Source organism: Filicampus tigris, chromosome 2 (genome assembly GCF_054856515.1).
Source record: "Filicampus tigris isolate MCC_2025a chromosome 2, RoL_Ftig_1.0, whole genome shotgun sequence".
Classification (NCBI taxonomy): Eukaryota; Metazoa; Chordata; class Actinopteri; order Syngnathiformes; family Syngnathidae; genus Filicampus; species Filicampus tigris.
The window spans coordinates 8026274-8053199 of NC_141218.1; the positions used below are offsets into that span (position 1 = coordinate 8026274).

The 26926-nt window shown below is 46.0% G+C and overlaps 3 protein-coding genes across 8 annotated transcripts; 2 read left to right on the forward strand and 1 right to left on the reverse strand.

The window, feature by feature from the left end:
* The first annotated feature begins 1302 nt into the window (after positions 1 to 1302).
* Positions 1303 to 13184, forward strand: arhgap36 (Rho GTPase activating protein 36). 3 transcript variants are annotated; one of them, XM_086055150.1, is made up of 12 exons: positions 1303 to 1464; positions 4895 to 5051; positions 7745 to 7813; positions 9561 to 9811; positions 10603 to 10819; positions 10891 to 10946; positions 11012 to 11162; positions 11401 to 11549; positions 11705 to 11875; positions 12175 to 12263; positions 12338 to 12546; positions 12633 to 13184. In XM_086055150.1, the coding sequence occupies exons 1-12, from the start codon at positions 1447 to 1449 to the stop codon at positions 12866 to 12868; spliced, it is 1773 nt and encodes a 590-aa protein (XP_085911276.1). In that variant the 5' UTR covers positions 1303 to 1446; the 3' UTR covers positions 12869 to 13184. The 3 variants fall into 3 exon arrangements, with proteins under 3 accessions (XP_085911276.1, XP_085911286.1, XP_085911296.1); XM_086055160.1 differs by lacking the exon at positions 1303 to 1464 and adding an exon at positions 3384 to 3422; XM_086055170.1 differs by lacking the exon at positions 1303 to 1464 and adding an exon at positions 3653 to 4055.
* Positions 13185 to 13758: 574 nt separating this feature from the next.
* Positions 13759 to 20066, reverse strand: usp12b (ubiquitin specific peptidase 12b). 2 transcript variants are annotated; one of them, XM_086055193.1, is made up of 10 exons: positions 19882 to 20066; positions 19014 to 19094; positions 18858 to 18941; positions 18651 to 18780; positions 17288 to 17592; positions 16777 to 16853; positions 16269 to 16352; positions 16002 to 16199; positions 15844 to 15922; positions 13759 to 14737 (listed from the first exon to the last, which is right to left on the reverse strand). In XM_086055193.1, the coding sequence occupies exons 1-10, from the start codon at positions 19927 to 19929 to the stop codon at positions 14636 to 14638; spliced, it is 1188 nt and encodes a 395-aa protein (XP_085911319.1). In that variant the 5' UTR covers positions 19930 to 20066; the 3' UTR covers positions 13759 to 14635. The 2 variants fall into 2 exon arrangements, with proteins under 2 accessions (XP_085911319.1, XP_085911309.1); XM_086055183.1 differs by lacking the exon at positions 19882 to 20066 and adding an exon at positions 19207 to 19575.
* A 2702-nt stretch (positions 20067 to 22768) lies between these two features.
* On the forward strand, positions 22769 to 26780 carry rasl11a (RAS-like, family 11, member A). 3 transcript variants are annotated; one of them, XM_086012222.1, is made up of 8 exons: positions 22770 to 23211; positions 23880 to 23936; positions 23999 to 24081; positions 25005 to 25045; positions 25114 to 25243; positions 25615 to 25690; positions 25824 to 25900; positions 25985 to 26780. In XM_086012222.1, exons 1-8 carry the CDS (start codon positions 23088 to 23090, stop codon positions 26129 to 26131), a joined length of 735 nt encoding a protein of 244 aa, XP_085868348.1. In that variant the 5' UTR covers positions 22770 to 23087; the 3' UTR covers positions 26132 to 26780. The 3 variants fall into 3 exon arrangements, with proteins under 3 accessions (XP_085868356.1, XP_085868348.1, XP_085868365.1); XM_086012239.1 differs by having other exon boundaries at positions 23043 to 23211; positions 24953 to 25045; XM_086012230.1 differs by lacking the exon at positions 23880 to 23936 and having other exon boundaries at positions 22769 to 23211.
* Positions 26781 to 26926: the final 146 nt, after the last annotated feature.

A 26926-nucleotide genomic window follows, 5' to 3' on the forward strand; every position in this document is an offset into this window, starting at 1 on the left:
CTTTGCTCACGTAAACAGATGTGGAAGCTGAGCTACTAACCGGGCGCGACCTGGATCATTGCGTCTGCTAAAATCCTGCAAAGTTCATTTTCTGCGTTATAGGAGGAGTATATACGCAAATAGAATAATTTAACACGTGCGATGGGAAACATCAAACGGGAGACAATTTGCGATGGCTGATCTTGCAGCTGAAAGGAATGTGCCAATCGATATGCAAAGCAGTGCCAGCAAAATCAGAGAACATTCTTGTAAACATTTTTTGAAATGCCAGAAACAAAAATCATGAGCTAGTGAGAAGTCATGCCATATACTACCTTTGACAAAAATCATTTCAAATCTGCATTCAGTCTCATTTGGGTCATTTTAGCGCTCTGTAACTAGTTGCCAACCAATGCACACTATTGCCTCACTTTTAACGTGTAGTTGTTGTAGTGTAGTTAAAGTTGTCCACTAGTGAGGACATAGAGCATACTAGTACACGAAGCTTAGGCTGAATATCACATATCCATCTTAAGTTCCACATACTAGTACACTCTTTGTCCTCACTAGCAAGACAATTTAGCAAGCTAGTCAAACAACCAGGGCACAAGTGTGTTACTAATAAAGTTTTTTCCCACCATTGCCTTCCACCACTGGATGAAATTTCTGCACATTAGTAGAAAAGCTTTGGCATACTAGTCGATAACTACGCATTAGTATTGGGGAAAAACTGTGCACTAATATCCACGCACTATACCACTACCGGGGAAAACAGATTTTTATGTCACTATTAGAACTAGTAACATGCCGTTGTCAACTAGTCACATGTAGATGTTCTACTCTCTATTTAGAACGGTTCTACTTCTTTCGTCTTACTATTCAATACGAAGAGCGTACTAGTGCATGGACAATTCATTGCACTAGTAGGAAATGGAAAAAATGCTCAAATAAGTGAATTACGTGTCCTGTCTCTCCCATTTGCATTGACACAAGAGATGGCTCAAACAAGCAAGGTCCACACTTCCTGTTTCTGACAGCACACAGCACACCATGCTATCTGCAACACACACACACACACACACACACACACACATACACAGGAAGGGCTGACAACCACTGGCTGGGTGGCATGCGGCGCGGCGTGTGTGCTGCTTGATTTCTTTCAGGAAAGAGCCCCAGAGGAGGAGGGAAGCCACATGAAGTGATGTGCGGCGGATCCTGCCGCGGATGAAAGTGACCCTGGAAGCTGGACGTGGGAGGGGCTCAACGCATGTGAGGGGAAGCAGCAGGAGGGGAAAATGAAATGAGAAGGAAAAAAAAAAATACAGCAGCGGCAGCACAGGCAGCTTCTCTTCTTCCGTTGACGGACGCAAGCGTCGGACGTCGGGCACCTGAGCGACGTTCCCGCCGGATGGACCCGCGCCGCTCGCATCCTGGCCTTCGGGAGTCTGCCGAGAGCCGTCCGACATGCACTTCTACCACGAGGTCAGCATCCTTAGCTCCACATTTGCATCGCGCTCGGCCCGGCTTACAATATTGACTTCATCCGACTAATACCGCCGCTGCCACGTTGCAATAATAGCAACTAGTAACATGACAAAAACATTTCAAATCGATGAAATACGTCACAATCAGCACACATGCTGATTATTAAATCTATAACTATGTGCAGATTGCTGCAGGTGTGTTTTTCTCCGACTGGCCAATCAGATGATGGTTCAATACTGACATCATCATGGGCCAGTGCTCTGGCTCTGTGAGGACAAATCTGAAATATGATTAGTGAAAGAAACAGGCCCATTCCTAATATAGTTTGTGAGACGGGCCAGCAGTACTGATTGAGAAGGCCGTGGGGGCAGATTATATTGGCATGACAACACGTAGACGCTGAAATATAATTGGACAAAGAAATCCAGCGCACGCGTACTGGAAGGAGTGCAGCCAAGAGAAACGCTACCAAAATATTTGAATTGAGGTTGTAAATGTGAGTCATTGCTTGTGATAGTGAAGCAGCAATTTCACTTAGTTGACCAAAAATGTAATTACTGTGCCGCAAATAACGCATCTCTGTTCAACTTTCGATGCTAGCGATGTATAGTGACGGGATGAACTGTCACTTTGAGTGACATTTTCGTTTAGTGATGTGCTGTGAGGTTTCTTTTTTTTGTCCAAAAGTAAAATATGAACCATGTTGGTAAACACTTCGCTACATGGTCCAAATGGAGCTGGCTAATTCCTGGTACTTTTCAAAGTAGGCGTTAGAAAAAAGAAAATGAAGGAGTGAAGAAAATATATTTGTGCTGCTCACGGCCAATGGGGAGCGTAGTTGTGTGGTGTTTGTAAATATGCTGGACGTGTTTCGAGGCGAAACAAATATAGTGGCAACGTGTCTTTGAATGATTTGAGTTGAGATAAGACGTCATCGCCGCCTCTTCTCTGGTGTCTCCCTGTATCGGGTTCACCGAGGTTTCGAGTGGACGACGGAAGCGTTCGTGTTGTATGGGAAATGATCCCTCGCGCACTTCTCCAAATTAGAGACCGAGCGTTCTTGATTTGTCACTCCTTGCTGAAATTTCATGCTGCCAAAACTGACACATAGAACAAAAGACAATTAAACATTGTTTTAACTTAACACCAAACCGTAGATTACGAGACGCTCACTAGCTCAATGCTAACACATCATTAGAAATGTTCGAGGGCTAATCAGAAATTAGCACTATTCCTGCACTAATCATTAATAGCACCGCAACGGCCCCCAAAGACGCCAGCCCACCGGGCATCTGCCCGCTATGCCAGCCCAGCCCTGGTTGTGGGTGTGAACGTCCTGTTTAGAGAACGGAGGCAGACACGGAGTGAGACACCGTCCCTATCCTCGCTCCCATCTCATTTTTCGCTGTCGGCATTTCCTGCCGGAGCTCAGCTGAAGAGTAGGGAAGGTTCATGATGAAGGGGGAAACAATTGGTTCCGCCGGTGTTGCGCTGCTAGCCTGAAGATGCTAGCCGCGATTTTGGGGAAAGTAGAGTAGCGATCCAATGGAGAGAATTCTTGACTTTTGTTTCCTTCCATGACTACACTCGTATCTCAAAATCAGTTTTCCCTCGTTCAAAAGCTGAAAACACGGAACATGCTAGCCAACGCGAATCGAGGGTGCCCAGGTTTTTGTGTAGTCGTCTGGGCTTGGTTATTATTGTGCTTCCAAAGCTGCACTGCGTCAGTCTGCCAGCTGTTTCTAATATTCCGAATCACATCACATTCAAGGGAATGCTCAACAAACACTTGCCTGTCTCATGAGCGCTCTTCGGCCAATAGAGTGCAGTGTTGTTCAAGAAAATGTGTGTGTAAGTGTGTGTGTGTGTGTGCGTGGGGGGGGGGGGGGGGGGTGTCATCCATCCTGTTATTTTGAAGCAGACGGGCCGAGTCAGCACACATCGGGGGCCATCAGGTATGTAATCATGTGACCTTTTGACTCGGAAATGTAAGGAGGCGCCGTCCTGTGAGGGAGGGCGTCAGGCAGAGGCATGGAAGAGAGGAACGCACACACGCACACGTGCACACCCACCCACTCATGATGCTTAGCTCTCTCACGTCTGCTCTCATCTTCGACCTCCTGCGTCTCTGGGCTTGCGTCCTTTTTAATCCAACGTTTTAATCCTTCTCCTCTCGGCGCTCACCTGTCCTGCCTTCCTTTTTTTTCTCCTGCCATATTAGCAGACATTCCTCATACGTGGATTTTTGCCATATTAAGACCCCGCCCCCTCTACAATTTGCTTCCCCTTTTTTCTGCAGTTCATCTCCCAAACTCCATCCATGCCAACCCCCCAACCCCCCATGTTTATGTTCTGCAGCTCATGGAAGTCACAATTTGTCCTCTTCCTCCTCCTCTTGTTGTAATCTAACTCCTTTCTCTGGACCTCCCTCCCACCCTCTCGCCTTACTCACGCTGCGCGCTCACCAACTTGGAGTCAGACCGTGCCACTCGCCACAATGGGGTCCGGATAGCGGGCGCGGGGGTGGGGCTTCGGCACGCATTTTGGAAATTTATTCACCAGGAAAAGAAACCCGAATCGCAATCCAGGTATTTGTGCTTTGACAGATATTATTTGTAAATGTTTTTTTGGTTTTTTTTTCTGGGTAAAAGTTGTTTGAAACGTTGAACGTATTCAATTGGAAACCGTATTCCGGCAGCGCACGATTTATACAAGAGTGCATAAAGTGCAAGCAGGCACCACAACGTACTGGATGTACTCATGTGCCGTTTGATTTGCGGGCTGGTCACATTGTGCTTCCCAAATGGAGCAGCAATGCCTCCAGGGCAGAGGGGACTTTCTGCTCTCCAGTTGCTGTTTATCCAAGGAATAAGCAAGTGGAGCTTCATTTGAAATTCCTCTTCCCCCCCCCCCCATGCAGACTTGCGTAACATGCACACATACTGTACCTCTCACCCTTTAGCCGCGTCACCGTGATTCTCGCTCAATCATCTACAAGAGCAATGTGCTTGGATAAATAATTAACGTTAAAGAAGGATCGGAGAACTGTCTTGATAATGCTTGACTTTTGAGCGTACGTAATTACCGGTATGCGAATGCTGAATTGCTGAAAAGCGTTCCCGTGTTATTTTACATCCTTATCATCACACTCCTCAAATTCCATTGCATTCTACATTTGAACTATCGTACGAAGTTTCAGTTCAACCAACGTCAGGTCGACAACCAACACATGGCGGAAAAATTCCACATCACTTTGATCCTATGTCATATTGTGGACAATTTAACAGCATGCGGGCCCATCCGTCTGCCCGAAATCGGTGACAGACAGCTTGGCTGCGCTAAATTTTCCCAGATGAGGGGGCATTATGTTTCCACTCAACATGTCACGTGTTTCTTGTTTTTTTTTTGGGGGGGGTGGTCTGGCTAGGGGGGTCTCACGTGGGCCAACATGTTGGGTCAGAGCGTGCGTCTCCAGCCCGTGGCCATCCAGAACCTTTCGGAAGTGGAGCGAGCCAGACTCCAGCAAGTGGCCTTGTTCCACCTGGACCAGAGGGACCTCCACTTCAAGATCAGCATTCCCAGAGGTACGTGTTCGGCCACGGTTCCATCCTTGTCGTTGACCTTCGCGTATGGGGATCCTGGCCCAGTGTGGGTTGGGAATGCTTTGTAAGGCGAGGATTTGGATGCGCTCTGATTTATGACTAGCAGAACGACAACGCAAAGCCAGCTGATTGATGGGCTGATGGTCGGGGAGACGGCTTCAAGAACTTGGAAGGAGAGGATGGAACAACTGCGAATAGGGAAAACTTTGGACATCCCGAGAGAGGGGGGGGGGGGGGGGTAATGAGCACAGGAAGTAAAGAGACCAATCTTGTAGTTTCGTATGTAAATGCAGTGAACCCCAACCTTTTGTCTGGGATACGTTCCAGAGCCACACATAATAGGAGAAAATCTGCAGCGTAGAGGTTCCAAAAACATTTTCTTAAAGTAATTTTAGCCCTCCCATGCCCTTTAAATGCCCTTTTTAAACACATTGTAAATGTATTTCAAAACAAAAACCGAATACAAAGTATGAAATGGATAGAAAATGCTATGTCTCTCAAGTTAAGCTTTTCTGTAAAACTACACGAAAGAGAATGAGACATTGTCTATTTCAGCACTAACATTTCAACCAAACAGTGTGAACAAAAGTCTGCTCGCTCAATGCTAACGTATGATGCAAAAACGCCATTGGCAGGTTGAAAGAAATTAGCTTTGGTTTTTATAAAACTATAATCAAGTGCTAATTCGACGCACATGGGGGATTTTGCAATAACTGCTGGCATTTTGCAAGAATACAAGCAAATATCAGGAACAAAAAACATTTACTTTTTGTCATTTTACTCCTAAAAAAAAGTCCAATTAGGAGAAAATGATGATGCCATTATTTTTTCAAGAGTACAAGAAGATAAAGTTCAAATCTTCTTTTCAGCGTGGCCCAAGAACTTCTTCACAGAAATAAACAAGCCAGCATTTTTTTTTATTTTTTTATCTGCAGCACTTTTTTTTCGGCTGCGCTTGTCGTTAAAGTGCTCTATAAATAAGGTTGAGTTGAGTTAATCAAGGTCCGTAGCGCGTAGCGATTTGGAGCTTTCTGTGCAAACATGCGATGATTGTCGGCTGCGGTCCAGTTCCTCATCCAAACTTGCTTCCAGATGTGCAAAGTCTCACCGCCGACTTCAAATGCTGCACGGCGAGCTCTCAAGTCATCGGCAACGTTCATAGATGGCTCATCCATCAGCTTTTCCGGAGCTAAGCCAAACGTGCAAGGACACTTGTGTGCGTCCAACTTTGGTCCTTTCATCTTCCCGCGAAGAAAACCCAAGACACGGAGGCCACAGGGATTGTGCTTGTGTGTTTGTGTGTCCTACGAGACTTTTTTTAAGCTGCTTTTCTCAGCCTCGTCTCGCTGGCTGTCTGGCGCGCTTTCTCAGAACAATTAACCTCTGAGTATCAAAGTATGTATGGAGTAGATCTAAATATCTGCAAGTATCAACCTGTGACGACACACTTTTGGCCTTCATTCTACCTTGCCGATTGGACTCATTTTGTCCATTAATCCAAATCTTTCTCAGTAAAGCGACATTTGCTTTGGTGCCCATAAAAACAAAATGACAAAATGTGATTATGAGGAATGTTTTTTCAAGTGGCAGGACAGCGCTGCCGTGAGATATGAGTTCATATTTTTCCCGTGACCATGCTTGTCACTCTTATCTCAAATCGTCAGAATGGAAACGCCATTCGTCCGTTCCAGACGCCCCCAAAAAACTACAACAGCTCATCTCAGCTCATTGCAGAGGATAAAGATAGTACGTTCAAACATCTGCTGCTACTGTCTGTATATACAGTATAAGTGGCATAGAAAATGGATGGATGGGCATATGTGGTGTTTCCCATTATATGTTAGCATTAGCATTGAGCTAGCGGACTAAAGGCCTAACAGCAGTATTCGCTTGCTTTCATTGTGTGTAATTGTTTTGGGAATGGCTTTTAACGTCATTTTGGAAGAGTTGTTCACCAATCACCAAAGTGATGCTTCAAGTGAGTTCTATTGCCATAGGACAGCACTCACAAGTCAAAACAAAAACATTCAGCCCAATGACAGCTCATGTCTCCAAAAAAAAAAAAACATTGGTATCTCTCTTTTTTGTTGTAAGTGTGGGAATTTTCCCGCTCCCTTTCTCCCCTGAGGTGAGCACGTCGGGTCACATCTGTCCACATGGACCCCCGTTGCCCTCTTGACTTCCTGTTGTCTTTCGCTGACATTTTGAGGGTTGCGCTGTTGAAAGTCGTCCGACGTACTTAGCCACTGGCGAGCGCCACGGAATTTTCTGTCATCACTTGAGAGACATTTTCTCTTAGTTGCTTGTTCTCATGCTCCTCTTTGTCCTTTTTGCGGGCTTCCTGCTTTGCTGCTTCAGGAAAAGACCACACACCCACAGCCCCCCAACTTGTCATAGCATGCGATGCCACATAATATCATCATCATTAATCACTGCCAGGCATTTTCAGACCCTCTTTTACCCTAACGTTTGAAAAAATTGGAAAAATATATAAATGCGTCACTGGGATTGAATGGCTGGACTGTGAAAAGACAAGTAAATTCGTCAATGTCAGTGAATGAGTTAAATGACGCCTAATGACATGCTCGCTAAAGAATAATTGCTCTCCAAAATTATTTTGCAAATGTGCACTTGTGTGGAAAAAAAAAAAAAAAATCTTATGTCTTCCCCCACAGAAATTCGCAAACATCGAAAATCTCTGCGCAGGAGGTTTGACTCATTTTCCAAGGAAAAAAAAGAGCGTGGTGAGTTGAATGCACACACTATAACAAAAGAGGATTCACATTTGGGCAAATATTTGAATGTGTTGAGTGTTTAGAAAGTGAGCAGAAACAAATGAACACATTTTGAACAGAGAGCAGGTGGGGGGGGGGGGCTCAAGGAGGCTTTGCCCTTTGACCTTGTAGTAGATGTGGCCCTGGTATAACAGAATCATCTTTTTTTCTTCTTCTTTTTTCAGTTGACGCATGAGCTTGAAGCACTTTTATTGTTTGGCAAACTTAAAACGCAAGCAACAGCATGAAAAATACTAAAAAAGTAATGATTAAAAAAAGTGTCATTTTTATAAAAATGTATTCATGTACATTGTACTGACCTGGCTGTGACAAAAGGAGCTACAACAGTGGCAGATTTTATTTTTGTTGCAACTATCATAGTATTTTCTAAAAACATCTGACTGAATCTAAGTGTTTTGCAATATTTTCCGAAGAAAGTCCATTATTATGAAGGTCAACAAGTGATGATGCAGGTCTTTAAAGACGTAACACCTGCTGCCGCTTAGCCGCACGTACAGACTTAGCTGAAGTCTAACCCCGTTAACGAAAACCCGGAACATCGGGAGCTGGCCCCGCTCCTGCTGGCTCCGCCCGTCTTCTCGCAGCCGCCAAACAGCCTCCTTGGCGGAGGTAATAACCATGCTGAATTTGGAAGCTAGGTCACTCTTTCCCCACGTTAGAAAAAAAGGCAATCCATGATGTAGCACAAAAGCCAAACTAGAATGAAGACATAAAACAATAATCTAAGTACGGTATCATTTGTTCTTTCCGTTTTCGATTGGCATTCAAATATTGAAAGACAGACTCATTATTTTCTCTTTTTTTTTTATGTAGCGCAAAAACGCCAGATTTTTCATATTTCTATTTTTAGGCTCGATCACAAAAACTGGAATTGATTTACATGGTTGGGTTTACACTATTCAATGTTTGGTAAACGAGCATTAGGCCTACTAAAGATCCTTTAGATTGTTAACAGCCCTCAATAACCATTTTATATTTTGTGATCGGTGCCACAAATTGAAATATGAAAGATCAGGCTATTTTTTGTTTTTGTTAGATTAAAAAACGGACAACAATAAAAAGCTCAAGATCCTTTCAAATGATACACACCTTGCCAAGGCCCCGTTTACTGAAGGAAAAGGCGGAAACATGTTAACATAAGTGGATTTGCGCCGTTATCCAGATCTGCACCAAACCCAATAAAGAAATGTCAGTGGCAACAAGATGCCAAGGATGTTTCCAAACAAGCGGATCAGCGGCCATTGTTGTCGGATGCCAGCAAACGTGGCCAAAAGTCAGACGGCATGCGTCGAGGTCAGCGAGGAGCTCAGCTAAAAGCCAGCTTGGCCAAAGCAGGCCACCGAGTGCACCGATTAGCAGATCTCCATTGGTTATCTGGCTTAGACCGGCACATGAAAGCCTGCTAGCGCCCTCTGCTGGCTGCGCGAGGCTTCGACTAACATGCTGATTTGGGTTTTCAGCAAAAAACAAAATCCATGACTTAAAGCATATGAAAATATCTTTGAATCACCACACAGATGGACATAAAGTCCTTTGTTTGCATAAATGATTATTTACTCATTCCCTACTAAAAAATAAGTATAAAAATAGCTTCCCAATAAGAATACTGTTGAAGGAAGATTTTGTTGCAGCCGAGCGTCATTCGTTGTCAGTTTCTCGGTTCGGTCTGTCCTGAGCGGCGCATGTTTTTTGTCAGAATCCGCCCCCAAGGCGTTCGGCATCCCGCTGTCACAGGTGATCGCCAACGACCGGGCCTTCAAGCGGCACCAGGACGCGGTGAAGGAGAGCCGGCGGGACTGCTTGGAGCTGGAGGCCAGCATCCTGCGCTTCAGGGCCGAGAAACGGCAGCTGCTCTCGGGGGGCGCACACACCTCACCGCCCGCTAACTCGGTGGCCCCGGTGCCACCGCACGCCGTTTTGGACACCGTCGGACGAGGACAGAGACGGGTAACATCTCAGTCTCGGTCATCCAAGTCATGGTAATCCGCAAAAGGTGAATCGAGGCAACGATCAAAAGTGCGCAGGCAAATTGTGGACAGAGAGGACTGCTGGTTTGAAAGAGGTGCGGAGGAACCCAAAATAGAGGATCGATTCATCGAGAAAAAAAATCTTTAACTGTTTAATCGCTCACCTACATAAAGTTTGGACATTGCAGCGCCAGTAAAATAAAGATTGGGAATGGTCAATTCAAATCTTGGATTGATTGATGATAATGACGTAATCGCGTAAATCAGTTAATCGTGAATCACTTGGCGTGGCAGCATTTGTAGCTAGCAACGCCAGATAAATATTTTGACAGAAGAGGGCATTTTACAAAATTTTGCTGGACCGTCATTCGTCAGCGGCCCGTCTGTCATTCGTCAGTCCGTCATTTTTCTTGACGGACTGAATTGCAATCATCAGTCCGTCGGTCGTGCCCCAAAATGACGTCTGAAAAACGGGCGTCCGCCAGTGACGCATCGACGGACGCGGTTAGTGACGATTACACTGACGGATGAAAACCCACTTCCGTCATTAGTCAGTTCGGCAATTTTAAAAGGTGTCCCGTCATTCGTCAGTTATCGGCAAAAGGGGCGTCCATCAGTGACGGACTGAGGGACCGGTCCATCAGTCTGACGGAAAGCCCACCTCTGGATTTTGATACGTCAATCGTTGACCAGTTGCCTCCTTTCACTTTTGCCGGACCAGAACGGAAGTTAATCGAAATTGTACCTCTGTCTACTTCGCTCCCATCCCAGGGCGGTCTCTCCGTGGACTCCATCTCCGACCTGGTGGACAGTCAGTCCCGCTTGCTGGAGGCGCTGCAGCTCTCCCATCCAGCTGAGCTGGAACTGAAGAAGAGTGGCGGCGACGGCTCGCCGGAGGGCAGGAGCCAAAGCAGGCTGAGCCTCAACCCTGTCTACCCGCAGGTGCCTCGGGTGCTGGAGCGCTGCTGCGGCCACATCGAGGCCCACGGTGAGCCGTCCGTCCTCCCCTCTTTGTCCCGCGCTCTGTCGGCATTGCTGACTCGCCTTCCGTCCCTCCAGGTCTTCAAACCGTGGGCATCTTCCGAGTCGGGAGCTCCAAGAAGAGGGTGCGGCAGGTGAGCTCACTTCCTGGTGGGCGACGCAGACGACGTTACCAACCTATCTCTGTCCCTCCCCGCAGCTGAGGGAGGACTTTGACGCAGGCGTGGACGTTCAGCTGGACGAGGAGCAAAGCGTGCACGACGTGGCCGCCTTGCTCAAAGAGTTTTTGAGGGACATGCCGGACCCTTTGCTCACCAGAGAGCTGTACCCCGCCTTCCTGCACGCCAACCGTACGCATACTCGCCAACTATTCTTACAATTTGCTCGGTCAGTCTGTTTGAACACAAAGCTATTATTCAGTTGTATTAATGGCAACAGGTGCAGACGCCTTCTGCCATCTAGTGGACGGGCGTTGAATTTATTTTGCCCGTCACTGCGCATCACTGTCATAGAGAGGCAAAGATACATTGTTTGTAGAAGATAAATAATTCCCATCCGATGATCGTTGTTCCTGTGGCTGCGGTCCAGTCCTCGGAGGAGCGGAGCAGCTCCAGTACCTGCAGCACCTCCTCTACCTGCTGCCTCCCTGCAACTGCGACACCCTGCTGCGCCTCCTCACTTTCCTGCACACGGTGCACAGCTTCGCCCAGGACAGCATCGGCACCAACGACGAGGAGGTCAGTGGTGCGGGTGCAAATACTTTTGTCGCCGTACTTGAGTAGAAAACGGATATCCGCGCTTTCGATCCCTCACTTCCGTTTTTCAACCCGCGGCGGATGACAACTAGATCGTTGGACTGCGGCTCATGAACTTGACTCTCTGACCGGTACAGATCCCCGGTAACAAGATGACGGCTGCCAACCTGGCGGTCATCTTTGGGCCCAATTTGCTCCAAAGGGAACGAGGAGGAGACACCAGTCCGCAGGCCGTGGGCATCGAGGACAGCACGGCCATCATTAACGTCACTCTGGTGCTCATGCAGAACTACAGGAGACTTTTCATGGTGATAGTCCCGTTCCGCTTCATATTCATAAAACATACACAGTAGAATATACGTACAGGGCTGCCTTTGAAGAGTGACTCGACTTGGGAGACACTTAAGAATAAAAGAGGCTTCAGGCCACTCCCAGGTGAGGTTTACTGTCGAAGCGTACTCAGAGTCATATATTCTTTATCCTCTGCGGAGAACAGCTAATATTATTGACGTGCTGATGGCCTGAGAGAGGAGTTGGGATGCCTCAATGAAGCTTTATAAATCCCACTTGGTTTTGTTCCACCAAATAATTCCGGCGTGTTCCATAGGTGTCGGCCGAGCTGCAACAGGAAGTCCTGGTGAGCCTGATCCAGAGCGACCCCGACATCATCGACTACCTGCTCCGCCGCAAACTCAGGTTAACGACAAACATCCTTTTGACGCCTGTCGTACAAACACGGCCCCTAACCCCGCTCGACTCCGTCCCTGCAGCGGCAGTTACGTGTCGACGGAGAGCGGCGCCGGCTCGGGCGGCCGCCGGGACACGGGAGCGTCTCTGGACTCTGTCGGGGCCTCCAGCGGGAGTCTGTCCCCAACCCCGATGGAGCCCCGCTCGTCCCTGGAGGGCGGCCTGAGCAGCGAGGTCTTCCTCAGCGTGCTCAAGATGAACCAAAGCAGAAAACAGCACGACAACCGATACGGTAGGCTCCCCTTACGCCTCTGCTGATGACATCATCGGCATTCGAAACCAGGCGAAGATCTTTAATGCGGCTCTGCGTGCCGACAGGGGAAGTCCGGCCCGGCAAATCCATCCGCCACATACGACAGTTCCACTCGCACCACAACCTGCTCAGTCTGGCCCAGCCCGCCTTATGCGCCATGTCCTCCGGCGCCACCCCCAGTCGGCAGCACCCGGCGGACGCGGGCAGCGTTTGGGTGAGGCAGGCGCCCCCCGAGGAAGGCAAGACCAGCTTCTGGGACTTCTTCACAGGGAAAGGCTCGGGCTCCGAGACCTTGGTGTGATGTTGGGCCGTTTGGAATCGTTGACTCGTTCCCTACTCCCGTATGCGGTCGTAGCACAACAAATGTACAAAATGGCCGCCTCACTAAGTCCCGGTAATGGCTTGCGAGTGATTTCCCAACACAGCCGAGGTGATGCCGATGGACGGACCAAGGATTTTCTTTGACAAACACTGTGGCTGCGACATGAAGAAATCATCACGTGTACATACTGTAATGTTTTGTTTTTTTACACATTTTAGAGCTGCATGAACAACCACAACTCTTTTGTTCAATTTGTTTGCTATAAAATGCAATAAAGTTTCCACTGTAAATATGACCTAAATGCATCCTTTAGTTTGTTTTTGGGAGGGAATATGACGTAAAAGTCACACTTTTTAATGTATTGTGTAAATAGTTGTGTGCCTGCCCCACCCATCAGATGCTAAATTAATCAAGTGCATAAATGCCATTTGTAACGTATTTCACAAAATGTCGGCGAGCACTTGTTAATTTTGTCGATGGTGATTTGACAGTGGAGCTCATTTGCATAATACCGGCCCCAGTTTCTCCGTGCCTGATTTGGCTTCAAACGATGGCAGGATAGCGCAGATTATGTAAAAACCAGAAGGTAAGCAGAGCTGCAGTGTTTAAACATGTTTAGCCTCTGAGAAGTGACAGTGGTTGTGGTACTGCTCAAAAATTTATGCTGTGACTCTCCATCCTTTTGTGTCATTTGACCCGTTAATGTCACGTTCAAAATTGTGAAAAACTTTTACTTATTCAAATTGATTACCGTTTACAAGTAGAAAGCGGCATTTAGCGCCCGTAGAAATAAAACGCCATTACCGTAGTCAACGCAGTATATTAGATGCTCGATTATAATTATTCATAAGTTGAATAATTCCACCATCTTTGGTCTCATTTCAAGCAAGCATTTATTTTCGCTTCTGATAATATCTGTATATATGTACACATGCACACTCTCCCCAAACGAAAGTAAAATAAAGTCTCACATATCCACCAATGGTGGACAAGGGCCATTAGTGAAATGTGGCATCCAAGTAAAACGAGTGAAACATTCATGGTAACATGAATATTTAAAAAAATAATAATGTCATTGGACTTGATTGAATTTGTGCACTTTTTGAGTCTTCCCCATGATGACGCAAGCGCGCGACTAGCTATCATTTGTCCACCTTGAGGGGGAATCCACCAAAGCCGAATATTTATTTATTTAACATTTATTTATCTAGGTAAGGCAATTAATAACACATTCTCATTGGCAATGCCGATCTGGGGTCACTGCACAGGTCAGTAAAGCAATCGTGGAAGGAAGTGTGACTGCCGCCATGTTCTGCCTGGAACCGTCGCTGTGCCCGGGTTTGCCCCTTGGCGACAGAACATTCGGAGCGACTGCGTGTCGGGTGAACAACAAGCCCTTCGGCGACATTAACGCGCGTGAAACCTTACGCAAAGACTTTGGAAGTTCACTTGGGACCTCTTTGGAGTCAACCGGGAGGGAGGAGCCACGTGGGTCGTTTGCGCGTCGCTAAACCGAACCCTCCCAGCTAATTTCACATGCTTGAATATGCACACGGTAAAAAGAGTGCTGTCAGTTGCTGAGCTCGGGCACGGTTCGCGTCCACCTTCCTCAAGGCCGCCGGGACGTTTCGACCAATCCCGAGCGGCGATTTGGCACTAAGCTCCGCCTCCAGGGAAAAAAAAAAAAAAGGCTAGAACGCTCTGCCCACGCGCCCTCAGTCACGTGAATCCCAACGACGCGCCGGTTCAGTCTCTGGACTGGTAGAAGAGGATGTATCCCGACTCTGAGTTTTTGGAAATGTCCGATGTCAGGCCGTAGAACTCCTCGATGGCCTGCGCGTCGATTTTCTGCGGGAACAACACAAGATTGTTTGTAGAAAAAGAAACCTAGAAACTTGTCCTGACCGAGTGTTTGGATGACAGGTAGACTACTGGAGAATGAGTAAAATCCCCCCAAAAATTCATCTTTTGAAATGTTCACAAGGTATTTTGCAGTTCACTCTTGAGTCCTCAACATTACCAAGTTTCGATACCACTAGTACTGAATGATGCATAAAATTTCAATTAACATAATGACTGTAACTGTGTACAAAGACCTTTCTATATTTCTGACGCACATGATGAATTACTTATTCGACGACTTATTCGATGTCAGATTTTTTTTTTTTGCCTCAAAGTCAACTCCCCAAAAATATTTGCAATAGTTCTATGCGCCGTCACTCGTCTAAACATGGCATTGGGATTAATATTGCGTTTGTGGAATATGAGTTAAGCAGTAAAATCCACCCGTTTCCGTCCATCACAGGGGGCGGCCATTTTGTCACTTGTGTCGACTGAAAATGACATCACAGTTGCTCGGGGGTCAGGTAACGACCAATCACGGCTCCGCTTCAGAAAACAGGTGAGTTATGATTGGTTGTTACCTGAGCAACAGTGAGGTAATTTTCAGTCGACAGTAAGTGAAAAAATGGCCGCCCCTGAGAAGGCTAAAAACGGGAGGATTTTTGCAATTAATTTATATTCCACAAATGCAAAATCAATCAGAATGCCATGTGTCTACTAGTGGGCCTACATATAACATATTTTTGTAAAGAAAATGTTGGGGTTGACTTCCACTTTAAGTATCTGTGGCTGGTATTGCCATCCTTCAGAAGCCCTCGATACCTTGAAATAAGGCCAGTATCGGCACTTGTCCATCCCTAATTACTAGTTTGACTTTTTTTCAGGACTTGCTGAGTCACCCTCCACACCTTTGGAGGGGGGGAAAAAATGTCATTTTCATTTCAAATTTTAAATTGTCAAGGTTTCAAGCCCAAAAAAAACAAGCAAACATGACAATACATAAACTGCACGAGCAGGCTTGTTATTTGCCGCCGGAGGGCAAAAACGCAAACACAACCGCCAGCCGCTTCCCGAAGGAGAGATTTCAAACCCCGACGGGACTTGAAACGCACCTCGACGATGTCGTCGTCGAAGAGGAGCCAGAAGCCGTGGCTCTTGACGATGGTGATGTAGTGGCCTCGGTTGGGCCCGCTGAAGGTTGACACGGCACGAGTGAGCGAGACAAAAAAGGGGCAAAGAAGGCGCGCCGGATATCAAGGTCGGGCCCCACCTGCCGCAGTGCACCACCACGGCCACCAGGTCGTACATGCGGTCCGGGTTGGTGGCGTCTCCCGACGTGTTGAAGAGGCGCAGCTCCAGGGGGAAGACCACGCGGTAGGACAGTTTGGTGTAGCGGTGCAGCTGGTCCATGTACTTGAAGCGCTTCAGGTGCAGCGCCAGGATCATCGGCAGCTTCTTCACCCTCATCCTGAGACGAGGAAAGTTTTCAACCCGTGCAACAAGCCACCACAAAACAACCGAGCAAGACCAGCCAAACCTTTTCTGGGCTTCCTGTTTGCTGCGGCACTGCTCACAGTAGTACTTGTACTCACTGCATAGAGTCTCCGTGTTGCTGAAGCCCCTGCGAGGTCCAGAGAGGAGAAGGCCACATAGGCAAGGTCACCTAGACTCTATATCCTTGAGATCTGATTTAAGATCCGTGTACTAGTACGCTCTTTGTCCTCAACAAATTTGACAATCCAGCACACTTGTAGAACCACCAGGGCACAATATTAGAACCACTTGTTTTTTCACTACTCATGCACTTTTGGCCGACAAATTTGATGCTGCGTGTACTACTATTACAACTGGTGGCATTATAAATTGTAATAGTGAACATTTATGCTTCAGTAGTCACACTAGTGGCATGGCAATGTCACTGTTTGCCTCACGAGTAACATGGAGTTGCTTAACTAAAATGCACCCTAGCGGTTCTACCAGTATGCAAAAAAAAGTGAACTAGTACATCCTGGATAAAGGAATAAATGCTCAGAGGTCGCCGTCACCTGAGGCAGTGCGTGATGGACGTGTTCTGCTCCACGTCCACCGACAAATCCAGGAAGTCCTCGTCCTTGCTGCTTACCTGCAACAATGATGCGACACCTCACCATCATCATCATCAATTAAGAGTATTAACTTAGGCATTTTAGTGCCATGGACCTAAATTAAAGCGAAATGAGAGGTTTCATTTAGACAAAAGTAGTGCTTTACCACCACCACGTGGTATCTTGGTGCCCAGGAAATATGTATAGCGAATTGAAGAGTTTCATTTTGACAAAAGTAGTGCATTGCTGCCAACGTTATGGCATCTACAGGCAATTACAAAGGGGGCGTCAATTTTTTGGAAAACGGTATTTGTTCATCAAAACTGAATTGCAGAACAATTCGGTGTTCTGCACTAAACGGCAGAAGGTCCAAATCACTTGTGTTGATACATTGCTTTGAGTTCAAGCGCAAAGGCCCACATCTCACTTCATGTCAATAGAGATGAGATGGGCATTATTTCTTGTCACTCACCGCTTCACAGTTGAGGCAGCGTGTCTCGTTTGTTAGCGTTCCTTGGAAGATCTCGTGGACCCACGTCTCCTGCGTCTCCTTGCCGCATTCACCCTCTCCGCCTCCGCCGCCTCCTCCTCCTCCTCCTCCTTCGCCTCCTCCAACTACTACTACCTCGCCGCCTCCTCCTCCCCCTCCATTCTGCACCACCTTCCCGTTCTGCTGCCCCTCCTGGCTCTTCTCCTCCTGGAGCAGGTCTGCGATGGTGTTGAGGAGGTAGTTGAGGAACTCGTGAGCATCTTGCTGCATGTAGTTGTCAAACAGTTCTGCAGGGAGAAAGCGGGACGCGGTCCGAGTCAAGTCCATTTTGTTTATGTAGCGCCAAATCACAATAAATGTTAGCGCCAACTCCTCTCTCAGGTGATCGTGTGCAGGGATGCCGTCACCGGATTCACTAAACAACTATAAAGTATAGAACACATAAGAAAGGGAAACTCCACTTGAACATAGTGAAATGTATTGTGGAAGTATTCAAATTCATATTCGCATCTGAGGGAGTGACATCATCGTTTTCAGCGCATTGATGATTCATAAACAGCAAAGGGAAAGGAGAGGGATTTGCGTTTTCAAGCTGGAAATAGTCACGATTTTGATTTTATGTCAGGTATCAAAAACAAAAATATTCTGGGGTTTTTTTGCACACTATGTGCTGTTGACAGAGTGAAATTTAGCTTCAATAACCTACAGCAAAAAAAAGTATTGCAGTGTAGTACGCAGTCAAGCTTAAAGGGAAAGTCCCACCAGTTTGTGTGACTGCAGGAGATCTCCAAATTTAATCATTGTAAACAACATGCATTATAAATGTTGAGTTTTGCCAGTACAACATTAATAGTTAAATATGTCAAGTTAAAAAAGACTAGAAGTCTAGAGACTGTCATTTTTTAGTTTCTTTTAAATTAAAAACAAGTAACCCATTTATGTTAAGTGAAATCCAAAAGACTACGGTAAATTATTTTTTGAATAAAAATAATTATGGTAAGTCCAAAAGGTTAACTTTATTTCATTAAAATATTCCTAAATGTCACTGTCAAAAATACACTTCCACTTAAGTAATAAAACTGTCATTTTTATGCTAAGAACAATTGTCGGTAACTGCAGAATGTAACTATTAAAGTAACTTCTAATCTAACTTAGTTACTTTTAAAATTAAGTAATGAGTTAAGTAACTAAGTTACTTTACAAGCAAGTAATCCATAAAGCAACTGTTACTTTTTTCAAGTTAACTGCGGCACTAAATTCATCATTCCCTACTCCCTAATAACACAATTTTGAGCTGATGTTTTTGTCAATCAACTTCATAGTTCACTACATAAAAAGTGCCAACCATTTTCCTTTCTCAGCCGTGAGATGAATTTCTTAGGTGGGATGACTCCAACTTTCTTCTTCTGCGTGGCGATGCTGTTGAACAGGTCGGCCAGGCAAGTGAGGAGAGACTCCTTGCGCCGGGGCTGCACCTGCAAGCACAAAGCCGGCAGGTGTCAGAGAAGGGAGCCAAGCGGTACTCCGCCAGCCTTACTGTACGCCGCTTTACCTTGTAGGCCAACACCTTCTCCCTGAATGGGCGACAGAAGTAGAGAGCCTGCAGCACCGAGTTACAGTAGCAGGTGTTGCCAAACTGGGGAACAGACAGACACATCTGTTGTAACAAATTGCACTTCAAAGTGGAGACAAAGCCACTGATACTGACGTTGACCAAGCCAAAGTAGTGCTCATTCACGGGAAACTGTTCTGGTCCGATCTCCTTCTCCAAGGCAGAGGCATTGGCGCCCTGTGGAGGGGGGGCAAAAAAAAAAGAAACATTTCAACAGAACGGTCGGTCAGAAAATGAGTCTGAGTAGTGAAGAACGTCTTATCTCAATTTTAGTCGCAAATGTTTTTACTTCGTGTGAAATGTTGAACACAGTCGTAACATGCCAAGCGGCCGACGTCTTTGTGGAATTTTCTTTTAACAAATAATAATGGATTGAGCTCATGAAATGAGCAAAAACACATTGTTGTAAGCAAGCCGTCATTTTTCGGACCAAGGAAATGAAATTGGGTGATTGGATGATCTCTCACGGCAGGTTGGCGATCCGTATCCTAAAGACAACAAGCACACCTCGGGCTCTTATTTCTTCTTCTCCCCTTTTCAACTTTGACCTCCCCGTAAAGCACATGTTGATCAGCACCTCCCAAAGCTCACTTTGTCCGCCTTCTCAACGCGTGGAAACATTACAGCTTCGATCACATGACAGGCGGTGGAAACCATGATCGTGCTAATGTCCAACCCAACATGAATCGCCAGGAAAGGGCGAGAGTCAACTTTAACCTAAGCATAGTGTCCCAGTGAGGTGGATACGAGCCATAATGTGCTCACTGACGTCGCCGCTTCTGGCATGGATACAAAGCGAAAGTAGTAACTAAAGCATTGAAAGTGTGCTGCTGCTGCTATCATTATTATTATTACTATTATTATTATTACTATTATTATGTAGTGGATGCTTAGCAAGCAGGCTAGCGCGGCGGCTAGCCCATCGTCGACAGCCACGAACGGAGCCCAATTGCCAAATCTTTACCATCGTACAAATCGAGGCGATCTTTCGGACTGTCATCAGTATTTCCATCCGTGCGACGCCATGTTGGACCAAACCCTGACGGTGAAATGTCCAGCCGATACGGCTGCCTAGTTCCGGGAGAGGCTGGAAAGCTTCGAGGCTTCTACGCTTCAAAGCTTACTCTGCCCCGTTCACATCAAGCACAAAGACAAGATTTTATCTTAAGCGCTTAATCGTACGTCCGCGTCGCCGCCACATTGGATGTGGCCATGTCCTAACGAGTCCCTTCTTTATTTCTGGATTTGATTGAATTTATTACCCTGGTAAAGTGGACAGTCTGATGTATTCGTATATAATTTTTTCCTTAATCTATTTGACAGGGGGGGAGTTTAAAAAAATAAACTCAGATAACGTGGTTGCACAAGTGTGCACACCCTCTAAAACTGGAATGTGGCTGTGTTCAGAATTAATGGGAGTCAGCACACAACTGTCATCTTTTAAAGTGTGGTGAATGTTTTTTCCTAACACTGGAAGGTTTTTTTTTTATTCTTGTAAGCCAGTCACCAAAACATTCCAAACAACCAGCAACATCAAACAAAATAGCATACAAAACCAACAAATGTAAACATACATAGCCAAATAAGTACATTGACAAGCAAGGACTGACCGATCTCTTAACCCCAACCTTGTTGAGTCAGTTCGAAAAATTGAGCGTGTGAGAAATAACAATATCACGACTAAGACTGTTAAAAAATGCCACTACCCTGTTATATATTTTTTTTTAAAAACAAATCTAACGCCCTATTTAGAATGTTTGATCTGGAATTTAAAAGTATCAGAAAATGCATACTCAAATTATTATTCCAAACTGTTCATAACTCCTTCCACCTTGTCTGAGGCTCCAGTTCCAGCTGAAGAAAAAACTGCCCTAACTCATGATTCTACCACCACGGATCACTGACGACACTGCGACATGCATTAATTTTGGTTTCTGATTTTCAGTCCATGTACTTGCATTAGTTAACCAGGCAGAGTTGCCACTTGCAATATGGCAGACAGCTGACGTATGGCCAAACCGAAACCGAGAGGTCTTTGTAAATGTTCCACATCTATGTGTACGGTTTCGATTGCCCAGTTTACTACGACTGTCAAGCTCGACAGGGCACGCCTCGTTTCCCCTCACTCGCGTCCTAATGAACCATACCATTCCATTCACAATCGTAGTCGCTTTACTATTCACATCTAAGTTTTCCTACGGCGTATCCAGCCACCCGCCCCCACACAAACACACACAGCTCAAAGAGCATTTCACGCTTATTTTATTCTTACTACTATTGTTATTATTATTTTTTAATGACGAGTTTTTTACTTTGAATGTAAAATTACAAAATTTTCGGCTGTGTTCGTATGTTCCAGTGTAACTTAATGCCACAACCTGCCGTGCAGTGACGACTGGAGAGAGTTCGTTAGATCGTTGTAGAAGGAAAGAAAACGCAGGAGGTGCCTAATAGACGTCATAGTTATTTTCTTCACATTAGTCACGGTTGTTATCCAACGATTACATTATTGATGCGACTTGAAAGACTAGGGGAAGAAATGGACACCGCCCAGTTGAGTTATGGCCATGTGGAATACACTGACCTCACATCCATTCAAGTTATCAGGGACGACCTGACGTTTTTCTCATCATGAGTTGGTCACTCGTCTCGAACAGAGGTGTTCACCTTTATCTTGACTGATTGTTCCGTTTATTACGCTTTACACACTAAATTAACATTTGATCTAAGCCTTGATGCTTTGTTGTATTAACTGTAGAATAAAAACTGTTATCAACTGTTAGCAATTATAATAATTATTTTAAAATTGGCAGGCGTGGCTGTGCATGCGTGCACTTTTACTTAGGTTTGTTCCTGTATTATGAGTGTGTGTGCAAGATATGTGCGCATTTGATTTAATGAAACTATGACTGTGGATGGTGTGATAAACAATGTCTTCTCAACCATGTTGTTTGCTTGCGATGGTGTGAAAATAATGATTTGATATAAATAACTTATGGCAAAAGATTAAGGGATTTTAGAGTATTGCAACCATGTGAAAAAAGCAGAAAAATCGCAGCTATCAAAATTTTTATCCTTGTGTGGGGGTGGTCAGAGAGTGACAAGGGTGGCCCTGGCCACCATGTAGTTGTAGCTCCACCCCTGGCACTGAAGTTGTGCTTTCTTTACAAACTCTCTTATATCTATGATACTTTTTTCTTTTCGTCTGCCCCGTCTGCTATGATACGTATTAAATGTACAGTCCGCTAGACGATAATAGCGGCAGGTGCGAAAACATGGAATGTTTTATCAGTAACAAGGGCGTTCAAGTGGAACGGATTGAAATTGAATAACAAACCATGACAAGGGCTGTCTACCTTACACCAGGAAGTAAAGGGAAACCCACAGGTTAATGATTATATTTACATGAATAATGATAGGTTAGGTCAATATTTATTGAATGTCATCTTCTGGATACCTTATATTGAAGCTGGTGTTTTTTTTTTAAAGCTTTATTTGTTAAACGCAACCAAATCATTGGTTCAATCATTCTCGGGATGCTTCAGGCCTAATGATGCCACTGCGTAGCATGTTTGTGTAACTTTGGTGTTTTTTTTTCGTTTTTATTCTTTACTTGTTTTTAGTGATTTGTTGGATTGAAATGTCAGAACCTCACTATTTATTTCAATATGTATTAATATACATTATCCATTTAAATACTTAACTATTTTAACATTTCTGTTAATTTATTTCAATATAGTAATGACCGCCCCTGGTCACCGACTAGCCCAGCCCCTGGATTCGACCTAAAATGGGCTTTAAAAAAAAAATCTGGGGGGGCGGTCCAGTGAGTGAAGTTTGCCTCCTCCTCTTGTTCCCCCTTGTCCTCCCCTTCCTCGTCTTTTTTCCTGCCCAGTGCAATGCCCAGTGCGCACGGTCTCCCGCCTCCACGCGGAGTGTCCCGGAGCCTGTTGTCGCTTTTGGAGCATTAGCGCATGTGTTTGGCGCAGCACGAGCAGATCCAGGGATAAGAGACCTGGGGCGTTCTGGGAATACTGGACTGACTTGTCCTCGGCGCCGTAAGGAGGAGGAGGAGGGGGAAGAAGAGGGGGAGGAGGGTGGTCTCTTTTCCCACACGGAGCCGAGGTCAATGCTGCTTGCTGGAGCGACCCCTTCCCTGCAGCGGGAGCCATGAACAACAGCGGGTCCGCCAACTTTCTGCTGCTGCCCATCCCCGAGTACCCGCTGCCGGACTGCGTGCCCAACAAGACGGTGAAGATCGTGGTGCTGGGGGCCAGCAACGTCGGCAAAACTGGTGAGCGAGCACTCGGCGGGTTGATTCCAATGCAAACGTTTCAATTGCCAGCTGGACTCAAAGTGTGACAAGGGAGGGATGATATTAATTCCTTCCTCAAGGATTATTGTTGGTTTATTGCTGGGGTGTTCAAAACCTCCTTCAACCGTCCGTTCTCTAGACATTCTGACAATCTTCAACTTAATTTGATTTAATGTTAAGTCATTCGCATTCCATACCACGTTTGTATCTTGAATCACTCCTTTTTCAAATCTTCCGAACCGCCCCCCCCCCCCCCAGAAAAATTCTTTTTTTTTCAGCATGTTTCTCTCACAAGAAAAATTGCATTGTGCTGTAAAAACACGAGGCACCCCTATATGTTGTTTTCATATACTGCATATTATTTATTTTGTAACATTACACTGTTACATGACCCGATATTAATTAATGGTGATCACCTGGCCGTGGCTTGGACACCCCCGTCATATTTTGACCATCCATGAGCCTTTTATTTGCATTTTCTTGTATTTGATGAGATGGCCTGGTGATTGTTGCATCATTTTTACACTTGGGACTTTGAACTTGTTTGTTTGAGACTCTTCCCAAAAAGGGAAATTCCGGTCTAGATAAATGGTGGCACATAGGTCAGCTCAAATTATTTTCTAAGAGCTCGCTCTCCCTTTCTTCAGCTCTCATCGTCAGGTTTCTGACAAAACGCTTTATTGGGGACTATGAAGCCAACACAGGTAAATTCCTCCACATTTCCCTTCTCATCCTTGCACTGAAACACTCGATCCACGCCATGCAGGTGCTCTGTACTCAAGAAAGGTCACCCTGGATGGTGAGGAGGTGTCGCTTCAGATCCAGGACACGCCCTGCGTGGCTCTGCAGGTACGTACTGGCTACTTGCTCGTCTAACCCCTCACCCAAACCCTTGACAGATAAGGTCCTTGCCAGTTTCTGTTTTTGCACCCTTATCTCCAAGTGAGGTCGGGAATGTGTGCGAAGCGACAGGATGCGATGTTAGGCCTGGCCGCTGGCTCTCCGTCACTTTAATGAGAGCAACGTGTTTACAGAGCCGGGTCCTTGGAGACACTTGCTTCCTACGGCAGCAAGCTAACGAGGGCGGAGGAAGCCCCTCCTGGTGGCGAGCGTCGCAGGCCGTGTAACTTTGTTGCCACCACGAGGGTTGCTAAGAGCTTTCCGTCAATTTTTGCTAAATCCTTTCAAGCTCTTAATGTTTAACTTGCTAAATATCTGCCTCCTTCCTTAAAGTGGAAGTCAACCCAAACATATTTTTTTTCAAAAATATGTTCGATGCAAGCCCACTAGTTGAAACAAGGCATTCTGATAAATATTGCGTTTGCGGAATAAGAGTTAATCCACTTGTTTTTAGCCATCCCCGGGGGCGGCCATTTTGTCACTACTGTCGACTGAAAATGACATCACAACTGCTCATGTAACGACCAAACACGGCTGACCTGCTTTCTGAAGCTGAGCCGTGATTGATCGTTACCTGAGCCCTGAGTAGTTGTGATGTCATTTTCAGTTGACAGAAATGACAAAATGGCCGCCCCCTGAGATGGCTAAAAACAAGTGGATTTTTCTGCTTATTCCACAAACGCAATATTAATCAGAATGTTTCAAGCAGTGATGCTGGGGACATATTCTTGAAAAAAATATGTTTGGGTTGACTTCCGCTTTAAATTGATTTGAATTCCGATAGAAAGCTTCTGCAATTTTGCCACCCTACCCTCCACAGACATGTCCTCCGCGCTGTCAGTCCCAAACACTTGATGATTGTTTGTGCGCAGGACGACGCCGAGGGCCTCTACTGTCAGGAGCAGATCAACAGGTCAGGCGCCCGCCGGCGCACGCGTGTTTGCCTTTGACACGCTCCGCTGACACGCTTTCAACCGGCAGGTCCATTTACTGGGCCGACGGCTACGTGCTGGTCTTCTCCATCACGGACCACAGCAGCTATCGCACCATCCGGCCACTGTACCAGCACGTCAGACGCATCCACCCCTCGGGAAATATTCCTGTCATACTGGTCAGTGGCACGTTTGGACTCTTTCTACACGACCATATTTTTTCGTACTTCATGTATGAAATACTCAAAGGCAAGATCAGCGTCTTGGAATTTAATTTTGATTCAACCACACCTATAAACATGACAAGAACCGGGGAGAAGGAATTCCATTGTGGATACTTTTTTCCTGACAAGGCTGCAGGGCAGCACCCAGGCCTATTGTAGGAATTCCTAACCCGCTCTTTACGTGCCACCTGATAGTGGTGGGCTGAGTCCCCACTCAAGTCCTCCCTGTGATCATCTTCCCAGACTGGTGCGAGTTGTTGTGTCACTTGCTGCAGGTGAGCCTTTCATAATCCCGCTAATCTGATCTGCCGCGTAATCTTCTGCAGATAGGCAACAAGAGCGACCTGCTTCGAGCGCGACAAGTGCCGGCGGATGAAGGCGAGACGTTAGCGTCCTCTCTAGGTGGGAACCGCCTACTGCTTATTTTGGTGGATGTTGTATCGGTATGGGATGAATGAAGTATCCAATCAACTGGAGAGGTGGCGAAAAAAGTGCCTGCGATGAATGTCGACGTGAATGCTGCCCTTTCGCACAGGGGGCGTTTACTTCGAGGCCTCGGCCAGGGAGAACCACGAGGGCGTCCACACCGCCTTCCTGCAGCTGTGTCATGAGGTGGGCTTCCATTATCCTACTCCAGGCGCATGTTTTTTTTTTTTTTTTTTTTTTTTAGTGGGTCACGTGATCTCCATGCCGCAGGTTTCCCGGGCGTTGGGGGGAGGAAACGGCGAGAAACGTCGAGGAGGCCTCCACCTAGCCCGGCCCAAATCTCCCAACATGCAGGAGCTGAAGAGGAGGTTCAGGCAGGTCCTTTCCTCCAAAGTCAAATCGACAACGGCTCTCTGACGGCACGGAAGAAGCCGCACCGCCACGCAGGCGTCCTAGGACACGTTTCTCTATATTTTCTTAAGAGCACAATCTGTCGGCATCAGACAACGGGATGGATGTTCACGTGAACTTTCCAGAAGCTGCCGTCTCCTCTCGCTGCGGTTTTTGGACGAAGCTGTGAGTCGGCACGCTCACGTTCCCGGCCTGCAAGGATGAGAACTTCCTTCAAATGTTCACTTTCACTGTCGTCTTTTGGTCAACAACAAATAATTCAATTTGATAATTTGATTTAATAAATCAATTTGATTCCAAATTGCATTAGATAAAAAAATAAATAAATAAAAATAAATACATCTTCATACCAAACGGATGGAAAAAAAGTTGAAAAGAGGAAAAATAGAAGTGACCCTGATCATATTGTGCTCCGAGGCTGAAGCGGAAAGTTTAGCGTAACAAAACAAACTATAGTGACAAGTCTGGAATCAAGCTGGTCTTTCACTTTTTGGTTTGGACCGGCCCATCCAATGAAAACATTCAACGTCACCCGCTGTCAGCTCATCTCACGTTACCCACCCTTCCCAATCCCACGCAAACGCTTCCAGTGGAGCACACTTGCCAAACAAACAAACTGCTCTTACTGTTATAAAAAGAAAGGAAGAAGTTGCAACATGCTGTGTGTGCGTGTGTTTGTGTGTGCAAGCTGCTGTTCTCATGACCTCTTAACAGCCCCCCCAAATTGCCATTTGTCTTCATCTGGAATGTGTCTGGCTTGCTGAGCATCCTCTTGTAACCCTTCAGTGCACACCCTCGTAC

Bases quoted from the DNA above. Each gene is read 5' to 3' on its own strand.
- arhgap36 (XM_086055150.1), top strand. The intron at 7,814-9,560 runs GTGAGTTGAATG...GTTTTTTGTCAG, and splicing joins CAAGGAAAAAAAAGAGCGTG to AATCCGCCCCCAAGGCGTTC. The intron at 9,812-10,602 runs GTAACATCTCAG...CTCCCATCCCAG, and splicing joins TCGGACGAGGACAGAGACGG to GGCGGTCTCTCCGTGGACTC.
- usp12b (XM_086055183.1), bottom strand. From the start codon at position 19,338: ATGACGGCTTGCTTACAACAATGTGTTTTTGCTCATTTCATGAGCTCA. The intron at 18,781-18,857 runs GTAAAGCGGCGT...TTGTGCTTGCAG, and splicing joins AGAAGGTGTTGGCCTACAAG to GTGCAGCCCCGGCGCAAGGA. The intron at 15,923-16,001 runs GTGGGGCCCGAC...GTCAACCTTCAG, and splicing joins GTGGTGGTGCACTGCGGCAG to CGGGCCCAACCGAGGCCACT.
- rasl11a (XM_086012222.1), top strand. From the start codon at position 23,088: ATGAACAACAGCGGGTCCGCCAACTTTCTGCTGCTGCCCATCCCCGAG. The intron at 25,046-25,113 runs GTCAGGCGCCCG...TTCAACCGGCAG, and splicing joins TGTCAGGAGCAGATCAACAG to GTCCATTTACTGGGCCGACG. The intron at 25,691-25,823 runs GTGGGAACCGCC...CCTTTCGCACAG, and splicing joins GACGTTAGCGTCCTCTCTAG to GGGGCGTTTACTTCGAGGCC.